The sequence below is a fragment of the Panthera leo genome, chromosome C1, assembly GCF_018350215.1.
Source record: "Panthera leo isolate Ple1 chromosome C1, P.leo_Ple1_pat1.1, whole genome shotgun sequence".
NCBI lineage: Eukaryota > Metazoa > Chordata > Mammalia > Carnivora > Felidae > Panthera > Panthera leo.
Genome location: NC_056686.1, coordinates 96,453,380 through 96,476,939, shown reverse-complemented (window position 1 = coordinate 96,476,939; position 23,560 = coordinate 96,453,380). Strand labels below are relative to the sequence as shown.

Genomic DNA, 23,560 nt, shown 5'->3' with positions numbered 1-23,560 from the left:
TCAATATTGGCTTACTCTCAGGAAAGAAAGAAATACTTTAATATTCTAAGTCTTGAGGATCAGGAATTTTTGCAGTAAAAATAAATGTTCCAGAGTAGAATGAAAACAATTGAGTATCTTAATTTGTCATGCAATTCCCAGTAGGCGGGCAAATACAATGGAAAACCACTCAAAAGGTCTAGCTACATGAATAGTTTGTGGCTCCTGCCAGTTTTGACCTTTTATCAGCCACCATGCCAATGCTCTAGGAAGATAAATATGGTTAGGGAATAAAATACTCACTATATATATTTTAAACATCACATCTTCTAATCAAATTCCTGGGCTCTTAAGCAGGCAATTATTATTATTTTTTTAGTTTTTAAAAAATGTTTATTTATTATTGAGAGACAGAGAGAAACAAAGCATGAGCATGGGAGGGGCAGAGAGAGGGGGAGACACAGAATTCAAAGCAGGCTCCAGGCTCTGAGCTGTCAGCACAGAGTTCGATGCAGGACTCAAGCCCACAAACCACGAGATCATGACCTGAGTTGAAGTTGGACACTTAACCAACTGAGCCAGCCAGGCGTTCTTTAAGCAGGCAATCATGACACTCATCACATAGAGTAAATGAATGGGGTATATAATGAATTATTTGTCCCAGATGAAAAAAGCATAGGTTGTTCACCATAAAACTGAGGCAAATCTACAAATAAGTTCACCTTCAGTAGTGTGTGCCTTGAGGAGAAAGCATTAAGATAAATTCTTTGGAAATCTGACTTAGAGTGGTAATTGTCATTAAAATATTCAAGACAAAACAATGAAATCAAACCAAAACACTTATCAACTACCTCTTATCTCTCCCACTCAATAAGTCCCTTGCTTCCCAATCCATGTTTGAAATGGAGTTATTCCTATCATGTAGATGGATGCAAAGATTCGTATTAAAAGGCTCAGAGGAGGTCTCTGCGAACTTTCTGGGCCACGAGTAATAAAGCAAAGACTCAACGAAGAGGCCAGCTCACACTTCTCTGGGGCAGGGGGCACAGAAACATCCCAAAGAGAGGTCTGGTGGAGGAGAAGGAGGATGCCCCAGGATTTCAATTTCTCCTGCACTGTGTCCCCCAATCATGCTGCCCAGGAATTTGGACATGCCGTGGCAAAAATCAAATGTCCACTTCTCTAAGGACGGTAGTTGTAGTAAAAATGCTAGACACACATGTTACTGTGTAGACTTAGTAATTACTACCCCACCCGAGGAAGTTTAACTGTCTTCCTGGGTGAAATCAGACAAATTTGCAATATTGAGATTGCTACCCATGATCATGAAGATTTTAGGACTTCATAATAAATTCTGGCAGTTTCCTTATTTAAACGTGATTATTGGGCTTAGATTAAAAAAGAAAACTAGGGTTGCTCATAAGGAAATTAGATCTATTTTTCTTGAGTGGTTGGTAAATAGCAAGATTTCAGATATAGCAAGGCATAAAAATGACACAGTTTGTGAGTCCTTCTATATTATTATCAGAAAAAGGTTTTCAGCTTTTTGAAGCTGTTTTGGAAGGCTTCCGCCCCCCCTCTTTTTTCTTTCCTGAAGGTTTTTTAAAATTTTTCAAATGGAATTATCAACTATTAAATATTTTAAATACACACAAAAAACACAGACAAGTGTATTAGAAGCATCCTTATTTACTTAACTTTCCTTTCAGGTCAGATTCCTTTCAGGTCTCCCTTTTATCCCTCTTTAAGGACTTGCATATATGGTCACATATTCAATTAAAGCCCTAACTTCCTGTCTCGGTCCTTCCCGTGCTCTCCTTGAGCTGTCCTGAAGTTGGTATGTGTCATTCCCCTGCACACTATGTACAACCAGGATGCATGTACATGCACACATAATATATAGATACCAGTTTTTGTGAGAGCTTCATAAAGGTTTTTGTCACATTTCATATCTTTTTAAAAATAAATGGTATACTGTATGTATTCTTTTGCATCTTTCTTTTTATACAATTATATTTCTAGGACTTATTCGTGTTCATACATGTAGATTCAAGTCTATTTAACTGCTGTATAATTAGTCCATTTTCATGAAAAATTAAAGCGCACCTCATTAACTCCCCTACTCAAACAGAGTTGTTTCCATTCTCTCACTGTTTCAAATTAATGCTGTAATGACCATTCCGGCATGTGACTACTTACACACAGAGGTAAGGATTTCTCTAGTGTAGGCATCCAAAGAGGGAACTGCTGGGTTCAGAGTTAAGTGCATCTTCAAATTTACCAGCTATTACCAAGATGCTCCCCAAAAGGGGACTGTATCATTTTATACTCTTGCCAGCAGTATATGCGAGTTTCCACTTCCCACAATTATCAGACTTCAAGATTTTTGTCAATCTGATGGGTGTGAAATGGAGCATTTCAATTTGCATTTCCTTTGAATTCAGCACACAGCAATTAATAATATGTAATATGCCACACTGCCAGATCCCATGTTGTTATACTTAACAGAGGGAAAGAAAGAAGAATGTCTTTGTGATGTAAGGGTGGAGAAGGACTTCTTTTTTTTTTTTCATGTTTATTTATTTTGAGAGAGAGAGAGTGCACGTGTGAGCAAGCACGGGGGAGGGGCAGAGACAGGGAAAGAGAGGGAGAATCCCAAGCAGGCTCTGTGCCGTCCGCACAGAAGCTGATACAGAGCTCGATCTCATGGTCATGACCTGAGCCAAGATCAAAAGAGTTGGAAGCTCAACTGACTGAGTCACCCAGGCGTCCCCAGAGAAGGACTTCTTAAAACTTCTAAAGCACAAATCCTAAGAGAAACAGTGATAAATCTCATACATAAAAATTAAGGATTTCTGGAAGACTGGGTGGCACAGTGAGTTAAGCATCCGACTCTTGATTTCAGTTCAGCTCACAATCTCACGGTTCTTGGGTCTGGGCCCCACAATAGGCTCTGCGCTATCAGCAGGGAGCCTGCTTGGGATTCTCTCTCCTTCTGCCCCTCTTCCATTCTCTAAAACTAAATAAACATTAAAAAAAAAATTAGGGGCGCCTGGGTGGCTCAGTCGGTTAAGCGTCCGACTTCGGCTCAGGTCATGATCTCGCGGTCCGTGAGTTCAAGCCCCATGTCAGGCTCTGTGCTGAGCACTCAGAGCCTGGAGCCTGTTTCAGATTCTGTGTCTCCCTCTCCCTCTGACCCTCCCCCGTTCATGCTCTGTCTCTCTCTCTCTCAAAAATAAATAAACGTTAAAAAAAATTAAAAAAAAAATTAAGGATTTCTGTTCAATGAAGCAACACAGGACAAGCTTATCAGGTGCCAGAATGGGAGGAAACCTCTATAACCAATAAGGAATTAATTTCTAAATAAATATCTAAATATCTAAGAAATGTCTGCAAACGGAGATCCCACTTGAAAAAAACACACGAAAAGACAATTACTAATAGGCATATGAAGACATGCTCAAACTCTCTGACTACCAGAGAAACTTGAATTTAAAGGAGATAGCACTTCTACAACCATCAGACTGGCAAAATTCTGAAGCCGGATGGTGAGGAAGTGGAGTCCTTACTGATGCTGCTGCAGGAACCGACGGGCGATGCAGGGGCAGAGCTACCTCAACCCCTTTACCAGAGCGAGTACAGACAGCCCTTAAAACCCCACAGTTCTGCCCCTGGGTACGTATGCCACAGACACACTCACACAGGTCTAGGAGAGAAGGGTGTCACAGCTTTATCCATGGTGGTGGGGGAGATTGGAAGCAATCTGGAAGTCAATCACTGGGAGAGAGGTTAAGTAAAATGCCGTGGATTCACAACCTGGAGTACTGTGCGGTGCTGAAGACAGCAATGAATTACATGTAAATACAGTATAGCAACATGGGTGAACCCAGAAAACATAGAAACAACTGAAAACCGTTAAAAACTGAATGAGATCTAGAATAATAAAGAGTAAATGCATGCAAATAATAAATGCATGCACACGAGGTGCACAACACACATTTTGCAAGAATGCATACAAACAAAAGCATACATATTAAACACATCAGTCTGGTTGCCACTAAGAGGGAGGTGAATGAGAATAGGCTATTTGCATAAAAATATAAAACGGCAGTGGTCACTTCCTCTTAGAAGCCTTCACAGGCCACCTTATCTTTGATATTCTTACTATTTTCTTTAAATCTCTTGTTTTTTGGGGCGCCTGGGTGGCTCAGTTGGTTAAGCGGCCGAAGCGGCCGACTTCGGCTCAGGTCATGATCTCGCGGTCCGTGAGTTCGAGCCCCACGTCGGGCTCTGTGCTGATAGCTCAGAGCCTGGAGCCTGTTTCAGATTCTGTGTCTCCCTCTCTCTGACCCTCCCCTGTTCATGCTCTGTCTCTCCCTGTCTCAAAAATAAATAAAACGTTAAAAAAAAAATAAAAAAAAAATCTCGTTTTTGTTTCCTTCATAACATCTCCTTTTGATGTTTGATTTTGTTTGTTTTACTAACTTCGTATTTAGATATGGGATTTATTAAGGTAGTATCATTTCATTATTGTTCACTACAGTATCACTATTCCCTCTTACACTGCTTGGCATATAGTGGGGACTTAATAAATGGGTTGCTGAGGGGTGCCTGGGTGGCTCAAGTCAGTTAAGCCTCCGACTCTTGATTTCAGTTCAAGTCACGATCTCATGGTTCATGGGATCGAGCCCTGCACTGGGTTCTGCGCTGATAGCGTGGAGCCTGCTTGGGATTCTGTCTCTATCTGCCTCCTCTGCTAGTGCTTTCTCAAAATAATCAAATAAACTTAAAATTTAAAAAAAAAATGGGTTGCTGAATGAATGAACGAATGAATGAATGAGTTGTGGGAGCTAAGCTCAGAACCCGTAGCTGCGGCAAACTGAGCAGGCAAAAGCAAATCACAGAAGACTCTGAAGAGGATTCACAAGCAGAGCTGTGCCGGAGGAAGGCTAGCACGACAGCAATGGGCAGGTGGGGAGCACGGAGGGAAGAAGGTGAACAAATGACATGAACCATAGTAGCCCAGACGCAAGCCAGTCCAAGGCCCACAAGGAAGTGTGAGAGTGAAAAGAAAGGCACTGGAAAAGCTGCTACAGACAAAGAAATGGCTAGATTTGGTAGCAGACACGTGGGAACAGGAGAGAGAGAGGAGGAAGCAAATGACGACTCCACTGTTTTGAGCCCAGGGTGCAGCTAAAGAGAGAAATTACGAATTACTCTTTTGGATACACACAAATGCATGTTTGGATACGCTGAACTCAAGGTCAGTGTTTACTGAACACCATTTCTAGACACTAAGGATACTTCTGAATAAGAAAGACATGATGCTGCCTTCATCAAGCTTGTGAAAAAGGCAACCATGACAGCGTGATGAAGCAATGATGAGGGAGTACGGGAAACCATGGAGCGGACAAGCTTGCCAGGGGAGAGCGGAGGTTAAGGGGGAACAAAGGACGGAACGTGGCCTCATTTAAAAACTGAAACTGATCTTAAGTCTCTGCTTCCTAGAACCAAGTGGGTAGAGAAGAGATAAGAAAAGAAAATCAATTATTCTATTTTTGTTCTCCCCCCCCCCCCCCAATCTGTATTCTCTCTTCTCCAAGAGAGCCAAGCTGTGTAGACTTTTTAAAGTGCACAGTATTTGGATTCCCAACCACAAACAGAGAGCAATCAACAAACACATGTTGAGTTCACACGATGAATATGAATTTCTATGAAATATGCAAACTGGCCAGTTTGAATGATTTCAGTACATTCTTCACAATCAGCTTCATAATATGATGGAATGCTTCTGCTTATTATTTAATCCCATTTTAGTTAGCAAATGACAAAGAGCCTAACCAAAAGAAAAATTTCCCAAAGACCAACAGAAAATTTTTTTTACAAAAATGGTATCTTACTGATCAAATTCCCTTTGAAATAATTCTAGTCAGTTTTCTAATAATTCAGATAGTTTTCTAGGTTGCTGCCATTGTCAGTACTTGGGGACATACCATCATACGTTCCGCTTTCTAATAATGCGCCACTCTCTTCCAGTGCTTTGAACTGTTCAACAGAAATGAAATTATAGTCCACCCCTGGTACTTCCCCATCCCTGGGGGCCCTTGTAGTGCCTAAGGAAAAAAACAAGAAAAAAAAATAGGTTGTAAAGTGCTTTTAAACTTACAAAATATTGAGAATAGAAAATACAGTCTATAGAGAACACATGGGAGAAACACACTACTGAATATATGGTACCTTCTACAATGACGATCAGAAAATTTTAGATTTAACATTTTTTGGTGAGAGTAGGAAGATAATGTAGAATGACTAAATACACTTTAATAAAATCTACAGATAGCTATGAAATTTGAACCACAAAGACTAAAAAAAGTTTTAGTGTCAAAGGAAGCTTAACTTTCTAAGACACAATTCTTTTTTTTTTTTTTTTTTTTAAGTTTATTTATTTTCGGAGAGAGAGAGAGAGCGTGCGCGCAAGTGAGCACAGGGGAAGGGCAGAGAGAGAGAGGGAGAAAGAGAATCCCAAGCAGGCTCTGTGCTCTTAGCACAGAGCCCAAAGGAGGGCTTGATCTCACAAACTGTGAGATCATGACTGAGCCTAAACCAAGAGTTGGATGCTTAACCAACTGAGCCACACAGGCGCCCCCAACAGTTAATTCTTTTACTTCACTTATCACTACTTAACATCTGAAGGAAAGATAAATCTACCAATGACAGATTCATATTTCATATTTTGAGGGACATGGTATTCTTTTTTTTTTTTAATTGAAGTAAAGTTGACATACAGTATTAGTCTCAGGTGTATACAGACTTCATTTTCATCAAGCTACATTTGTTTCTTCCCTGGAATAAATGTAAGCTAACCTTCTACTTCCTAGCATCATGAAGGACAATAAAAAGAGAGACACAATTTTTAAAGGTTCTTGTAATAAACTCTAGTTTAAAAACTTGGAAAAATATTAATTATGAAATTATTTTAGATTAATGAATAAAAGGCTTAAGGCAGGTATTCACATATTACACCTTAGCCATTATTAAGTCATTTCAAACACTTCAGAAATACACTGTTTAATGAAATATACTATGGCAATACAATACTAAATTTCTGTCTATTAAAGAATTCATGCTAAAGCAAAATCTTTCAGATCAAAAGTATAAATTCAAGTTACGGAAGCACTGCTACCTTTGACTGAATTTTACGGAATATGAATTAAATTGAAAATTTATTATCAGTTCTAGATACTAGAAAAATTATTTCAAATAGTAGAGAATACAAAAAAGAGATCTAAATATTTAGCCAGGACACAGAGTTAGGATATTGTGGCAAATCCTGTGTAAGAATGCCTTCCCAAACCTCTTCCTCCACTTCTGCTCCCTGTTCATTAATGGCGCTCCAAGCCAGAAACTGGCAAGTCCGCCATCTTAGGTTCTTCTCTCTATTCCACATCTAGTCAACAAATCCGGTTGATTCCATCTCCTGAATATCTCTAGGATTTATATACTTTAATTCATTCTCACACTGACCTAATTCATATCACTATCTATGGTCTCCTAGGTTCAACCGTTGCTCTCCCTGGCTACTCTCCTTACCCAGACTGTAGCCAGTGACTTCTCTTAAAACAATCATCTGGGCAAAAATCCTCTAAATCAATCAAAGGTTTCCCATGATCTTTAGCACTGAAGTCCACACTCTACCTTTCCAGGTTCTTTATTGCCTCACTCCTTTCATATTCTAGGCTTTAAACCTAAGAGGGTTTTTTTTCCCCCAGTTCTTTTAATGTTTCTTGGATTTGCTCACCTCCATAAGGCCTTTGTCCAAGCCATTCTTTTCTCTGGAAGACTTCCTCTTCCCTTTCCCACTCTTACCTCAGCTAATTCCTGGCTTAGAAAGTTTCTTTAGTGGGGCACCTGGGTGGCTCAGTCAGTTAAACCACTGACTTCAGCTCAGGTCATGACCTCACGGTTTGTGGGTTCAAGGCCCATATCACTGTCAGTGCAGAGCCTGCTTTGGATCCTCTGCTCCCTCTCTCTCTGCCCCTACCCTCCCATTCCCCATGTGTGTGTGTGCACGCTCTCTCTCTCTCTCTCCCTCTCTCTCAAAAATAAACATTAAAAAAAAAAAAGTTTCTTCAAGAAACCTTCCTGGGGTATGGAACATGAAGGAATCACATCTAAGTGGTTCAAAGTAATAGCCCCAAGTCTTAGCACAGTGAAAGAATCATGGCAGGTACTCAATATAGACAGTTGTCAAGTAAATTACATGAAATTTTACACAAATATAATTAGCAGTGTCTAGAAATATGCTATTATTATAATTCACGGGAAATTATTAATTGCTCTTACTTTTTAGTTGCATTACATTCTATAACATGAAAAACTCCATAAAGATGTTAATAAACCATTAATGGTAACAATCTCAGAAAATAACAATTAAGCCAACACTGTAAGCAACAAAGACTGTATTCAACAAATCTCCCCCCTCATCCTTACCCAACTTCTTATAAAAATGAGCATTTCTTTATCTGCTTTATCTCACAGAGCATACAAAACCTGGAAAACATAACTTTCTTTCTTGTTAAATATTTTTTTGTCAAATTTGTTTTTTCATATATACTGACTAAACTACATCGTTAGTTCCCCAAAAAGCTAATAGCTCTTAGCTCCATATAAAGTAAAAGTTAACATTGGAAAATAAATTTAATGATTAAATTTAAAATTTATAATGATCTGTGATAGATGAAAAACATGGCCACAATATTTTGTACCTCCTCCCATCAAGAGATGGGGCAGCCTCCTGCCTCATCTCTAAAATCTAGACTGGATCTATGGTTTGCTTTCAGTAATTTAAGGTGGAGGATGTGATTTTGTACAATTTCAGGAGTCTAGGCTTTCATCTTTGCCTTATTAGAATGGTTCCACCACCAAGCATGGAAGTATAGTCTAGACTATGATGAGAGAGCCTCACCCAAACAGCACCAGGGTTCCAGACTTGTGAGTGAGGCCATCTTAACCCATACAATCTGCGTGGAGGTGCCAATGACCGCAGCCACAAGAGTTGTCCCAGTTGAGTCATCCGACTCATGGAATCATGAGAAATAATGCATGATGGTTATTTCAAGTCATTAAGTGCTGGGCTGGTTTGTTATTTGGGAAAGGCTAATTAAAATATTATCCAAATAAATTCTACTATAACACATAATGATTATATAAAACTCGACTTAAGAGAAAACCATATTACAGTTAACACTATAAAAAGAGCACTGATCCAAGGGGCAGGAGTTACTCTATATTTTAGTCTAGAATTGTTATTAACAGTAGAATTTTAAACAAGCACTGAATCCTTCTGGGCGTCCTTCTCTTTCTGCAAAGTGGTGTTGAGCAAGATGATGTTCATGATTCTTTCCATTAGAGGTATGAAATGTTATGTGTGACATATACGTTTCCAAGACTTAAAAAGTAGCTTTAACGTTAATTCTCTTAACAAATATGGATTATTACAAATTTTCACATCTTATCCCCAAAAATGTATAATCCCACACACATAAAAAGTTCTCTCCCTTTCTCTACGTTACCTCATTGTCTTCAGCATTCCAGAAAATTTATCTTTATATTCTCCTGATACTCTATATATTTAATGTAAAACTTTCTGTATTGCCTCCAGTAACCACTATAATTCTTTTTACGTAAAACTTCCTCTGAATCGTGTTTGCACACAGTCTCCAACTCCTCTCCTCTCACTCTCTCTTGAGCCCATTCCAATCAGATCACTGCCCCACACACTCCGCTGAGACAATCCGCTGTATTCATCAGGAGTCTCCACTTTGCTTCACCCAATGCTCGAGTCTCAGTCCTCATATTACCCGACCTTGTGTCAACATTTGATAAAACTGACCATTCCCCTCTTTTGCTTTATTCTGAAACCTACAGAAAGTTTCATAAAACATATATGTAAAGTTTAACAAGTAGTAATATATCAAATCCATCCAAGTGAAGAAGGAGAATATCACCAGGGCACCAAAAGCCCTCTTGAATGCCTCCAATCATACTTCTCTCCTTCCCCTCACCCCCAAAGGTACCCACCATCTTGATATTTGTGATGATGATTCCCTTTCTTCTTTCAAATGTTTACCAACTATGTAATGCATTCCTAAGCAACATAGCTTAATTTTGCCTATTTTATAACTTCATATGAATAGAATCATGCCATATGCATTCTTTTAGGTCCACATTAACACGTGCCAAGTTTTTAAACTTCTGCCGACATGTAAAGGCATCTCACTGTGTGTTTAATGTACAACTGGGTTTTGAGATTATACGTTCTTTTTCAAATATTTACTAGCCATAGATATTTCTTCAGTTGTGAAGTGACTGTTCAAGGTTTTTGCCACTTCTCTATTGCCTTGCCTATCTTCTAAAATTTGGTTTGTATTTCTTTACATTCTGGATACGACAGTGCATCATCAAATCTCAGTAATCAACGGCTTCTAAAATGCACCACTATCTTATCACTAAAAAAGAAAACAAAATGACAATTAAAATTGAAAGACACCACCTACTGAAAGCTACAATCCAACTGGAGAGAGGTTAAAATGTGAAATAGCTGTATCTTAGCACTGAGGAAGCACTGCCATCCTCTGTCACATACAGCATCGCAAAGGGGGAGTTTCTGCAAATATGTGAAATGTGCTTCCTAGAAACAGTGCTCTATGCAAAACTGTGTTCCCCAAATAGTAGATAGAGGTTATGGAGAAAATAGGGTCAGAGTTGACTTCTCAAAACCTAGAGCAACTTTGTTACCAGAGCACTAGCAAAACCAATAACCCCCCCTAATTAAAAATATTAATACAATTTAAGATTTTAAATTCCTAAGAAAAACATCAGACTAAGTAAAATTCTTTGTCTTCAGAAAATGACTTTAAAAAAAAGAAATGAATAGATAGCTTGACAGGAAGGGGTATGAGGAGGGTTGAGGCTACTGAATAATGAAGATAAGATCAGGCAAAATGTGCAATAAATGATTTTAAGATAAAGCACATGTTCAAATTGAGAAGAGGCCAAATCAAGGCGAACGGGCATCGCGTATGGTGCATACAACATTCAACTATGTTTGTGTATTCCTTCTACTTGCCGCTACTTGATGACACAAAACATTAGCTTGCTGGAGGAAATGGAAAGAACCAATATTACTTCCATTAAATTGATATCATTATCCCACCTACTTACCAATCATCTATGAACTTGGTTATTATAGAAACCAATGTTGTAGCAGAACAGACAGTATCTTCTCCTACTCTGTGATTTTTTTCATCTTTTTTAATGGTCTTTTAATGATAATAGTTTTTCATTTTATTGTAGTTAAATTTATCAATCCTCTCCTTTATAGCTAATGCTTCCGTGCCTCGTTGAAGAAATCCTTCCAAAGGCCATGGAGATATTCTATATTCTTTGTTAAAAGCATCACAACTCTGCCTTTTACACCTAATAGTTTAATGCACTAAAATAGATCTCTCTTGACTTGATGGGAGATAGTGGTCGGGCTTCTGTTTTCTTCCAGAAGGTTATTCAACACAATTTATTGAAAAGTCAATTATTTTCCCCTTTGATCAGGCATATTACTTCTGTCACAGAAATCTTATACAGAAACTTCTACATAAAACTAGGTGTGTGACTGGATTTTCTATTACATCCCATTTACCCACTGACCATTCCTGCACCATTATCACAGTGCTGTAATTATTATATTTTCATGATAAATCTTGATATTTAGGAGAGCAAGTTCACCTATTCTGTTTTTTCCATTTATAGCCCTTCCATATAAAATCTGGAATCAGAGAAAGAGGTTAAAAATGCTGGAATTTTTATGGGATTAGAATGAATCTATTAATCAATTTGAGGAGAGCTGTTATCTTCACCATAGTGAATCTTTAATCCAGGAACAAGAAATCTGTCAGTATATTTACATCTTCTTCCTGGTCCCTTAGTTTTGCCTCATAGAAGTCTTTACACTTCTTTTGAGATTAAGTTCTAGGCATTTCAAATACCTATATGCTATTATAAATATTTTTGTAAACTTCCATTTTCTGATTATTGAGAATACAGAAAGAATACAGTTGTGGGAATCCACTTGGTCACTTTATTTGGATATAATTGACCTACAATCAAAATTCACTAATTCTAACAGTACAATTCTGTGAGTGTGGGGACCCATCACCCCTAAAAGTTTTCTTGTGCCTCTTTGCAGTCCCCACCCTGTGGCAGCCACTGATCTGGTGTCACTGTAGTTTTGTCTTTAATGGAATCTCATAGAAACAGAATCATACATTAATTTGATTCCAGTAGTGGGTTGTATCTGGCTTCTTTCACTTAGCAGGAGGCTTTTGAGATCTATCCTTGTTGTGATTCAATATACTTTTATTGCGTAAGTGGTATTCTATTGAATACACCAAAATTTGATTATGCATTTACCATTGACGGGTATTTGGGTTGGTTCCAGATTTTGGACATTCTAAATAAAGAAGCTATAAAGTTACAAGTCTTTGGGCAGACATATATTTAAATTTATGTTGGGTTAATATCTAGGAAATGCTGGGTCGTATGGTAAGTCTATGCTTAACTTTAAAAGAAAATGCCCTAAAGTTAGTATACGTTGCAGTCTCACCAATTCATATATGAGAGCTGCAGTTGATTTACATTAGGATTTTCATGTAAGAATTCCTTCTTGAAGTTTTCTTGGCAAATTGACTTTTTCAAAAGCCCAAGAAAAATCAGTTGGTAGGGAAAATGCGAAAACAAAGTATTACAATTCTCCTGTGAGAATTAAAGCTTAATCATTGGACAGACACGTTACTGATTTGAAGGAATCTAAGGATATCAACTGAAATCAAGAGCAAAAAATACTGAAAAGTGAAACCAAACGGTAAAGTTGGCATTTCCACAGCAGCACGTGGGAGAGCAGCAGTCACAATGCACTCGTCAGTCTTACTTGCAGCTGTTCCCTGGGCTACAAGTGTGAGGTCAAGGCCCTGTCTGCTAACAGTGAGTCTTTCTTGCAAATACAGTATTAGTGAGATTAAATGCGTCTATACTTTATATAAATCCTATGACTGGTATTCCCCAAAAAAATCAGGTTTTGAAAGCAAAACAAGTCCTTAAGTTGGCAGTTCTGACATGGGATTCTATGTAATCATTTCACCTTGAAGGAAGATCTGAATATTATTTGAATACTATCCAACAATGTCCTTTGGCCTTTTCCACTGCTTGAGTATGTGTTATGAGTTTCAGTGCTTTGTAAATAATAGAAGAAATGCGAAGAGAAGTGAACATCGTTGTGGAACACTCCAAACCTGAAATCTGAAACTGGTCTAAAATCTAAGGTAGAAGCAATATGGATTTCAATGGCAAAACCAACATCAGGGCAAGGAGACAACATATTTTCACCATTAAAAAAGAAAACAAGCTTATTCAAATGACCACTGACTAGCGCCTAACAATTTGAAGAGCATCGATGCAATATGGAAAAATTTTCTATACCGGAATATTTGCAACCAAGCAAAGTCAGAACTATCGGCTAATACAATTGATACTTGTGTGCTTTATAATTTCATTTTAGGAGTGAAAATTTCAAATATTATATATGTGCAGTACTCTTCCAAATTTTAACTGATTTTTATTTGGCATTTATTTTGTGTTAATGTTCCCATCTTTTAATGTCTTCTATTAGCAAATGTCTGTATCAGGTAGAGAGAAGTGCTGAAAAGTGTTATCATAATCTTGTTATATAAGTTTATAATAATAACAAACCACTTGATTTTTAAAGTGGTTGGTAAACTCAGGAGAATCGATCCATACCACGGTGTTTGTGGCCATCATTCCCGCCATAATGGTCAAGGGCAGCAGTCATGTGGGTTCCCACGGTGCTTGGTTCAGCTAACTCTTCATCATAACGAACCACAGTTAATACGGGGATCAAACTGTGATGCCACTTCTTGTCATGAACTGTGAGCACCCAGCTTTCCACTGGAACGAGCATGGCACTGTGCTCATGGCCCAAGAACACAACCAAATCTAAAATTCCTTCTTGGCAGGTCTGTGTCCTGGGACCACTACCAGTACTGATTCTGTATTAGTCAGGATCCAAACAGGAGAGAAACATGGTAACTTGAACAAGGCCAGCTTAATATAACCAATTATTAACTATTTACAAGGAATTAACTAAGAGGAAATAAAAGAGCACCCTAAAGCTGAGGGAGAATACTCCAATGAGGAACAAACTTGGAAGGGAAGAACGCTCCCAAACTCTGGGATTCAGACCTGTGTGGAGAAGGTGTGGTAGCAGTGATGGATCTGGTTCACAGTTGGTGGGTCAAGGCTGATGGACAGGGAACAACCTCGTGGAGTACTGATGAAATTAACCAGCAAGCTGCCTGTGGTGGGGGGTGTTTTGAACCTAACAAAACCATCTGGGACCCTGGCTGGACTTGCCAGAAACCCAGTAGAAAACCACTTACAGGGGATATTGTTGAAATGTGGGGAGCCACTGGGGTGCCCATCAAACTCATCAGGAAACTGCAAGGAAATCAGCAGGTGCGCTGGTAGAACTCATGAAGCACCATGAATGGGAGTTGAATTTTGTCAAATGTTTTATCTGCATCTATTTGAAAAGATATGTTTTTTTGTTTTGTTTTCTTTTCTTTTCCAGTCTATTACTATCCTAGTTTCATATGTTATCCCAACCTTGCATTCCTGGGACAAATACCACTTGGTCATAATGTATTATCCTTTTTACATATTGCTATATATTGATTTGCTAAAATATTTTAAGGAGTTTTAAGTCTATGTTCACGAAAAACTGTGTCTAATGTTATTTTCTTCTAACGTCTTTGGTTTTAGAATTGAATGAGTTGAGAAATTCCCTCCTCCTGTATTTTCTCAAAGAATCTGTGTAGAATTTGTATTATTTCTTTAAATATCTGGAACAATTCACCTGTACCATCTGGACCTGATGCTTTCTTAGAGGGAAAGTTACAAACTACAAATTCAATTCCTTTAATAAACTTAGAAGTTATTCAGTTATCTCTTTCTTCTTGAGTGAGCACTTGTAGTTTTTGCCTTCTGAGGAATTTTTCCATTTCATCTGAGTTGTTGAGTTTACTGTCACAAAGTTGTTCAGACTATTCCTGATTGTTCACTTAACATCTGTAGGATTTTTAATGATGCTATCTCTTTCACTCCTGATGCTGTTATAGTGTGTTCTCTCTCGTCACCTGAACAGTATGGCTAGAAGTATACCAGTTTTATTGATCAGAAAGAACCAGCTTTAGGTTTCATTGATTTTTCTTTATTTTCTGGTTTATCAGTTTCTGCTTTTATCTTTATTATTTCCTTCCTTCTACTTAATTTGGGTTTACTTTGCTCTTCTTTTGCTAAATTCTTAAAGTAGAAGTTTAGATCATTGATTGACATATTTATTATTTTCTAAGTATTTAGCCCTATACATTTTCCTCTAAACACTGTTGTAACAGCAGTATTGGTATGTTGGGTTTGATTATGTTTTGAGATGCTGATGTAATATTTTGTAATTTTCCTTGTGGCTTTAACTCACAAGTTATTTAGAAGTGTGCTAATTTCCAAATATTCAGAGATTTTCCAGATGATTTTCTGTTAAGTGATTTCTTGCAATCCCTTTATGATCACAGGATATATTTTGTATAATTTAAATCCTTTTAAATTTATTGAATCTTGTTTTATGGCCTGGAGTATGGTCTTTATTTGTAAATGTCCTATGTGCACTAGAAAAGAATGTATAGTCTTCTGTTGTTGGGAAGCATGTTCTAGTAAATAGCAATTAGGTCAAGTTGGTTCAAAGTGTTATCCAGGTCAGAATCACCTTAGTGATTTTTTGCTTACTTTCCCTAAAGAGGGTGTTGAAATCTTGAACTCTAATTAAGAAGTAGTCTACTTCCTTCCAGTTCTAGCACTGTGGTATCATTTTCATCCCATCTGTAGCATTTCCTTTACTGTTTCTTATAGTGCAAGTCTGCTGGTAAAAAATTCCCTCACCATTTTTTATTTATTTATTTTTGGTCTGAAAAATTCTTTATTTCTCTTAAGGATGTAGAAATCTTTTGTTGTATGTAGCAATCTAGGTTGGCAGTTTTTCCTTTCAGCATGTTGAAAATGACATTTGATTGACTTCTGGCTTGTATTGGTTTCTGTTGACAAGTCTGCAGTCATTCTTTATTCCCTTGTATTTAATGTATCTTTTTTCTGTCTTTCACATTTTCTCTATCACTGGTTTTCAGCAATTAGATTATAATACACTTGGATGTATTTTTTTACGTTTCTTCTGTTTGGGGTTTGTTGAGATCCATAGTTCTGCAGATTTATAGTTTTCGTCAAATTTAAAATTTTTTCAGCCTATTTCATCATATATCTTGTTTGTTTCCTCCCCATCTCTGCTTTGACAGTATGCATCATTCAATATGAACAGATCACAGTCCTGTTCTGCCTATAATCCTATTTCTGAAAATAGCTGTTACATATATCTTGACCAATTGCTAGTTGTTTACAGTAAGAAGGTAAATCTAGTACCAGTTAGTCATTCATGGTAGAAGTAGAAATGTCTCTCTCTGGTTACTTAAAAAAAATAGTTTATGTCTTTAGTCTTTTTCCTCTCTGTTTCAGTTTGATTCATTTATATTGCTATGTCTTCAAGTTCACTGATTTTTCTCTTCTGTAGCTTCCACCCTGCTATTGAGCCTATCCACTGAATTTCTAAAGTTCCATTTAGTTCTTTTAAAAAAATATTCCATTTTCTCTTAATTTTATTCACATGGTTCTTTAAATCCTTGATCATATTTATGACTCTAAATGTGTGGTATGGTTATACGTGTTTATATTTCTGTTTTGTTTTTTTCTATCAGCTGACTTTTCTTTTGATTGTGGGCCATATTTTCTTCTCATCTCATAATTTTTATTAGACGCTGGGCATTTAAATATTATGCTATTCAGTGTCAAGATTTTGTTGTCTTCCTTTAAAGAGTGTTAATAATCCCCCTTTCCTCCCTCCCTCCCTCCCTTCTTTTCTTTCTGCTAACAGTTAAGTCATATGCATATCTGCTTGATATTTTGGGGCTTGCTTAATTAAACTTTGTTAAAGTGGGTTCCAAGGAGCTTACACCAATTTTAGTCCTACTAGTAAGCCATAACCTTTACGAGGTCTCTTCACTCAGGTGGGCTAGAACTCAGATTCTCCCAGCCTTATGTAAGCTCTGGAAACTGCTAGCCTTACAGTTCCCAGAGAGTCTTTGCCTGGCCATGTAGAGTCTCATCCTATACATTCTCAGCTTGGTCTTCAGCAACAGACTCAAGGGGACACCTGTGCAGATTATTTGAGCTCCTTTTCTTTATAGCTCTCTCTTCTCTGACACTGTCCTGCAAATCTCAGGCACTTCAGACTTCTTGAACTCAGATTTCTGTCCCTTCAACTCAGAATCCTCTGTACTCTGCTTGGGCTCTCCCTCCCTGTGCTGTGGCCCGGAAAGTGCCTCTAGGCAGAAGACCGAGGAACCATAGGACTCCTTCGTGTATAGTCTCCTTTCTCTTAGGAATCACAGTCTTGTCCTTTCTACAGTGCAGTGTCTGACAATGGAGAAGTCTTTCTTTCTCTTATTATTTTTTTTGCTCAAATTGTTTCAGGTTTTGTCAGTGGGCACCCCTTCTAGATGACTTTTTTTGAAAATGTGCTTCTGATATGTCACCATAGTTTTTCAGGCATTTACATACTTTCTGGTTCAATTAGATGTTCCAAGCTCATCTTATACTTTCCTTGCCCCAGACCTGGAATCAGAATTTTCCCCAAGAATATTTAGTATCTTTTAGTAAAGAATGGTAATTACAGACTTTTTGGTGTGTTAACTGTTACCGATATATCACTGCATTCTTGGAGGAGTTATGGGCACTTCAATGTGTAGGTTAATAGGTCCTGTTAGGATCTGAAAAGGCTGCAGCTGTTTGGATCTAATGAATTAAAACTGAATAAACTATAGCTCCTTTCTAGGACAAAACCACACACTGAGGGAAAACTGCAAAACTAGGACAGTACAAGTACACTTAAAAGAAGATCCAAGTAAAAGTGCAGAGTACAGCACAAAGTACAAGTACGTATTTTTATTAACTTGTTTTAACAAGGGAAGAGGGAGCTCAAGAGCTATGAATGCTACCCTGAGACACCCCATGCAGGCAAAATACCAAGTTACTTAGAAGGGAATAAATATCAGGTTGTTTTCAGACTTTCAAGGAGCAATGCTTTATGCCATAAGACAAATAATTGACTAACAGAGCTAAGATAGTCAAGGAAAGAAAATATGAGCCAAACATTTCATATACATCCAAACAAACTTAAAAGTATAAAGGCCACAGGCCAACTACGATGATCCTCTGACTCCTTCCTCGGAAATCTCATGGAGAAGAAGCTTTAGAAAACCAAAGTTAATGAAGAAACAACAACATAAGAATTGGCAGTTAGATTCAGTATGTATTTGCCCACAGGATAAAGAATAAATGATGAGTATAAAGGTGAGAGTACCGTAGGTAATGGCTGTTTGCTTTGTTAATATAGACATAGATCAAGTATCAAAAAATGGTGAAAATGAGGAAAGCATATGAAAAGCTTGCTGAATTTGTTTGTAGTAAGAAGATATTATTTCAAGTCACATGATGGGAGGGAGGAAGAAGCAATAACTAGATAATTTAATATTGCTCACAGTTGGGACAAAAACAAAAAGAAGGAAGGAGGAATAGGGTGTTACATAAAAATATTAAGGGAGCCATTAGAATAAGGATACAAACCTTTCTAAAAAGAGAGAGATGATATAAAATAGACTACTTGGTGAAAGGTTTTATATAAAAGATGTGTATATGGGCAAAACAGAAAGCCGTAACAAAACAGAGACTAAAGACCTCGATCCCATCAATAAATATACACGAAGTTTCACACTGGCTACAAAGTCTCCACCACTATTTGTACAATGAAGAGCTTCAGAAAGATGGAAGAATAAAAAGACAGATAAAGATATACTAGGCAAATGCAAAGAAAAAGAGGCAGGAGTTGCGATTCTGAAATCTGACAAGGCAGATTTATAGGAGGAAATTGCAGATAAGGAGTTGGATTTAAAAGCAAAAACCAGAACAGTTTATACCACGTTAAAGAGTCTGGACTTGTACTCACTGCGAGACTTTGAAGGATAAACTGTATATGGACAGCTGTAGATGGACAGGAGTCGAGTCAAACGTACACTTTAAAGACAGACCAGGTGGAGGGGTTGTGGGTGGAAGGCGAGGCTGCAGCTCGAATGGGGAAGGGGACAGGCACTGACGGCTACTCCAGGACAGGAGGTTTGCATTCATGTTCTCATTTTAATTCTAATAACTACATAAGGTTATCTCTTGTTACTCACATTTTACATATGGAGATTCTGAGGCTCAGGAAAAGCAAGTAACTTGTCCAAGGATCTAGATTTTTTACCTAGCTCTTTGCCACTACATAATTCTATTTGTTTTAAAAGAAAAAAAAGTCCAAGCAAGAAAGGGTGAGGGTCTAAGGTAGTACAGAGGATTGATACTGAAGGAACGTGATTAGAAAGGCTTGGTGATGGACTGGACACTGTGTAAGAGTAAATAACAAGAAAAAGAAATAAAGACATTTCAGAGCCATTCAGAGAGCTACTATCTACAAGGAGTTACAAATACATTGAAAAAGAAAACAAACTAGAACATCTTTTTAGGACTTTTTATTGTTTACTGCTTGTTCTTCCCCAACTTGCTCTAAAACCAAAACGTAAGCATACGTGATTTCTTGTTATGTGATAAACACACACACACACACACACACACACACACACAAGCATCATTATAACAAGAACCAGGTCCTATGAAAACTATGGCAACTGGAATAGTTATACAAACATCTAGATAAAACTTCAAAATGGATTACCACAAAGACGCCACAGTGTGCTACTTTTTTTTTCTTTGAAGGAGGGGCAGATCTTAAAGTTAGTAATGTGCCAATAATTAATACAAAAATGTTTGTTCTCAGTGTACAAGGCATTGAGAGCAAAAAAAAAAAAAAAAAAAAAAAAGTCTTCTTACTGACTAAACTCTAGGAACTGATTTATAACAGAAAATCAGGTTAGCAAAATGTACCTGTGTTAATCTTAAACTCTTAAAGCCTAATGACTTCTTTAAAAAGTTACAATATAGAATCTTCTAGCTTTTCTATTTTAAAAGCACAAACCCTGCATGACTTCTGAAAACGTTTCTCCTTATCCAGTATTTGTTTCAATCTAGTGTTCCAACTTAGTCTTCCCAATTTCATATGAGATACTCTACTGATTTCTACATGTTTGATTAATTAAATAAGGATATATTGGCCTCCTTTCCTTTTTGTTCCATCTCATACTTACATGGAATGGTTCTCAAGTAGAGATTATCTCTGATCACTTGCTGCAATTTGTGGTCAATTGATCCTTTCTGAAACTGAAGACTCAGGTAATGTCGCAAATCTTTATTAATGACTTTGCCTACAAAAAAAAAAAAAACACACACACACACACACAGAAGAAAAAACACAGAACTGTTAGATCTCCAGTTAGATACTGATGCTAGTGACTGAATGCTCTTAAAGCTTTTAGCTATAAACAGGAAAAAAAAAAAAAAAACCAGAGTATTTTACTAAAAACAAAGTTTTGCTAAAAACAAACTATTATAGTACCAAAATATACATACCTGTAATATATAATGTGGGCATAATTTTACAGTAGTAGGGGAGGGAGAAGGTATAGGTTAGAGAATATGACAAATGCCCAAGGTAAGTTCCATCTTTGTCTTTAAATACCATCTACATACAGGTAACTTCTAGCTTCTTATGTCTCGATTCCTGACCTAGGTCCACCCAGCTCCAAAGCCACCAAACTCATTCATGTATATTGCAGATATGTTTGAAAGTCAAATAAGCATCTCAAATCTTCACCTGAAAACAGAACTCTTAATTCCACCCTCCCCCAAGTTTTCCTCCATGCTAGTTTTCCTTGTCTTAGCAAATAATAGCACTGTCAACCCAGCAGAACAAACCCAAAAGCTAGAAATCAGAAGTTTCCGATTTCTCCTTTTCACTTCTATCCTCCAGATCCACTCCATTAGCAACTTTTGTCATTTCTACCTCCAAAACATATCCCATACTGTCCACTTCTCTCCATTCCCATCACCTCCACCCTAATCTGGGCCAGCATCATTTCCCATCTGGAATTCTGTAACAGCCTTCTAATAGACTCCCTGCATCCATTCGTGCCTCCTTCCTGTTCCCACCATTTGCACAGAAGCCAGAGTGAGATTACAAACATAAGCCAGATAATCACCAGTCTGTTTAGCCTACCCACCACCACCCCACCCCCATGACTACTTATCGCACTTGGAATAAAATCCAAACTTCCACGTGTTCTAGCTTTAGCCATCTCTGACCCAAAACCATTCATGCCAACCCCTCACCAACCATGCTTCCACCTGCACTGGTCAGCCAAATGGGCTCTACCTCAGAGCCTTCTGCCTATCTGAACAGGCATTTTCTGTCCATTCACTTGACTCTTAGATCCAATATGAATAAATAAGAGAATGATGGATGTTTTTTTCTTATTTGTGGGGAAAATGGGAGCTAAACAGAGGACTGTTAGAGCTCTCAGAGAAACGTTAAGCAGAAAAACGGAGGACTGCAGAAATCTGATAGCAGTGAATTTATAGTAAAGGTTGAATTTGAAATGAAAATCAAAGCAATCCAAACACTGTTCATTAGATAAGGCTTCACATGATTACCAAAGAGCAATGCTACGACAGAATGGATTACTGTACTGAGTAAGAAATGACTGGGTGATTAAAATACACTCTTTGTTTATTTGGAACAGCTTAATTATGACAAGGTTAGATAAGCGAAAAGGTTACCACATATCAGTTCATTCTTTCAACTATTATTTCATAATGTAACATTTCTAATCCCCCCCCCCCTCTTTTTGGTCTTTTCTCACAGGTATAAACAAGCAAAACCAACTGAGACGGTGTTAATATAAGCAGAAAACCAGGATGCTGCTAAAGTGTAGAGATAACATTCGGATCCTAAACTAATAAACACGAACCAGAAAGTCCCTGTTTTGCCTTGCCAAAAACAGATGCTGAGGAAGGGACACAGGTCTGTGATCAAAGAAGAAAGCCTGACAGATATTTACAGGGATAACACAGAAGAATCCCTGGTCCCAGAAGTTGCTTCTTCCGGGCATTCCGGAGCTCCACCAACCTGAGTTCCATTCAGATGGAATCATATTACGCCATTTCTCATTTTCATCACGGTAGGTGCTCATTACTGGGTGAAAGAAAAACCTAATTCCTAATCAGTACTATACAGTCTCATTTCTTATTGAACAAAAACATACCCAATAATGAGTTTATTAAGTATTTTATAAATAGGTATGGTGTGTTCCAAATGCTTTGTAATAAATATTACCCAAAACCTTTGATGGATTGTTTTATAGGTGCTGAGAAGTCTTAGTGATATTTGCAGGCGTTTAGAGTTTATGAATTGAGAGAGAATGCATCATTGTTTTTTTCCCATTTAAGATATTATAGTACAGGCTCCAATTATCTAAAAGCCTGCTATCCGACATATTTTCATGAATACACTCTATTTGGATAAAGGATAATGCCTCTGTAATTCAAACAGACAATCTGAGTCAAAACTTTTTCTTTAACTCAGATTTTGTTTTTTTGTTTTTTTTAATTTGAAACTTTGCTGCAATATATGGTATAGCTCACAGAGGTAACTATAAAATGCTAAGAACTCAGATTGGATTTTAATCCAGTTAAAACAGATTTAATCCATTAAATTAGATATGATGAAAGACAGAGCCATAATAAAAATCACAGACCACAAGTTACAGCATACAGGGATTTCTTAAGGTGGATATTGAAGTTAAAACACCACATTTTCTGTTTCAAGGACCTATGAGATCTTAAGACTGAGAGGCCAGGTAAAGCAGAAAGAACTAGATTCCAAGAATCGTACCCAGGATTATCAGGGCTGGAACTGCACTCTCAATTATCACCCACAACCCCTGCGGAGATTCTGGATGCAACAGGGAGATAAAGAGTTGCAAAGAAAAGGGTGAGGGACAGTTTCACAAATGTGATCTTTTATTTAAAATGTGTGAGTCATTCAAAAAAGTTATCAGCACCTTCAAAGTTGGAGACAAAATATTACAAATATCACTGAAATGTCAATTATAAAAGATTAACAACTCATATGGGTTGGCATTCTTTAAGATTAATAATTAATAATAAAATATACTGGATGTAGTGGTCATCATGGACATCCTTGCCTCAAGAAACCAAAGGAACATCTGTAAGGGGACAGAATATTATAGTTCCCTCTTTGATTGGATTCCAGAGAATTTGCTTTAAAAAAAATAAAACACAAATATCCTGAGTAGGCAGATGACTATGGAATTACTAGAAGGCCAACAGAAACGTTAACTCACAGAAA

At 37.5% G+C, this 23,560-nt stretch overlaps 1 protein-coding gene across 4 annotated transcripts in view; it reads right to left on the bottom strand.

Moving 5' to 3' along the window:
- Positions 1-23,560, bottom strand: part of MAGI3 (membrane associated guanylate kinase, WW and PDZ domain containing 3) — a 245,679-nt gene that overhangs the window by 78,831 nt on the left and 143,288 nt on the right. For all 4 annotated transcript variants that reach the window (XM_042953476.1, XM_042953480.1, XM_042953478.1 and 1 more), the window contains exons 2-3: positions 20,442-20,558; positions 5,973-6,092 (exon numbers count right to left, since the gene is read on the bottom strand). In XM_042953476.1, the coding sequence (XP_042809410.1) occupies positions 5,973-6,092; positions 20,442-20,558 (237 nt within the window). The remainder of the gene's footprint in view (positions 1-5,972; positions 6,093-20,441; positions 20,559-23,560) is intronic.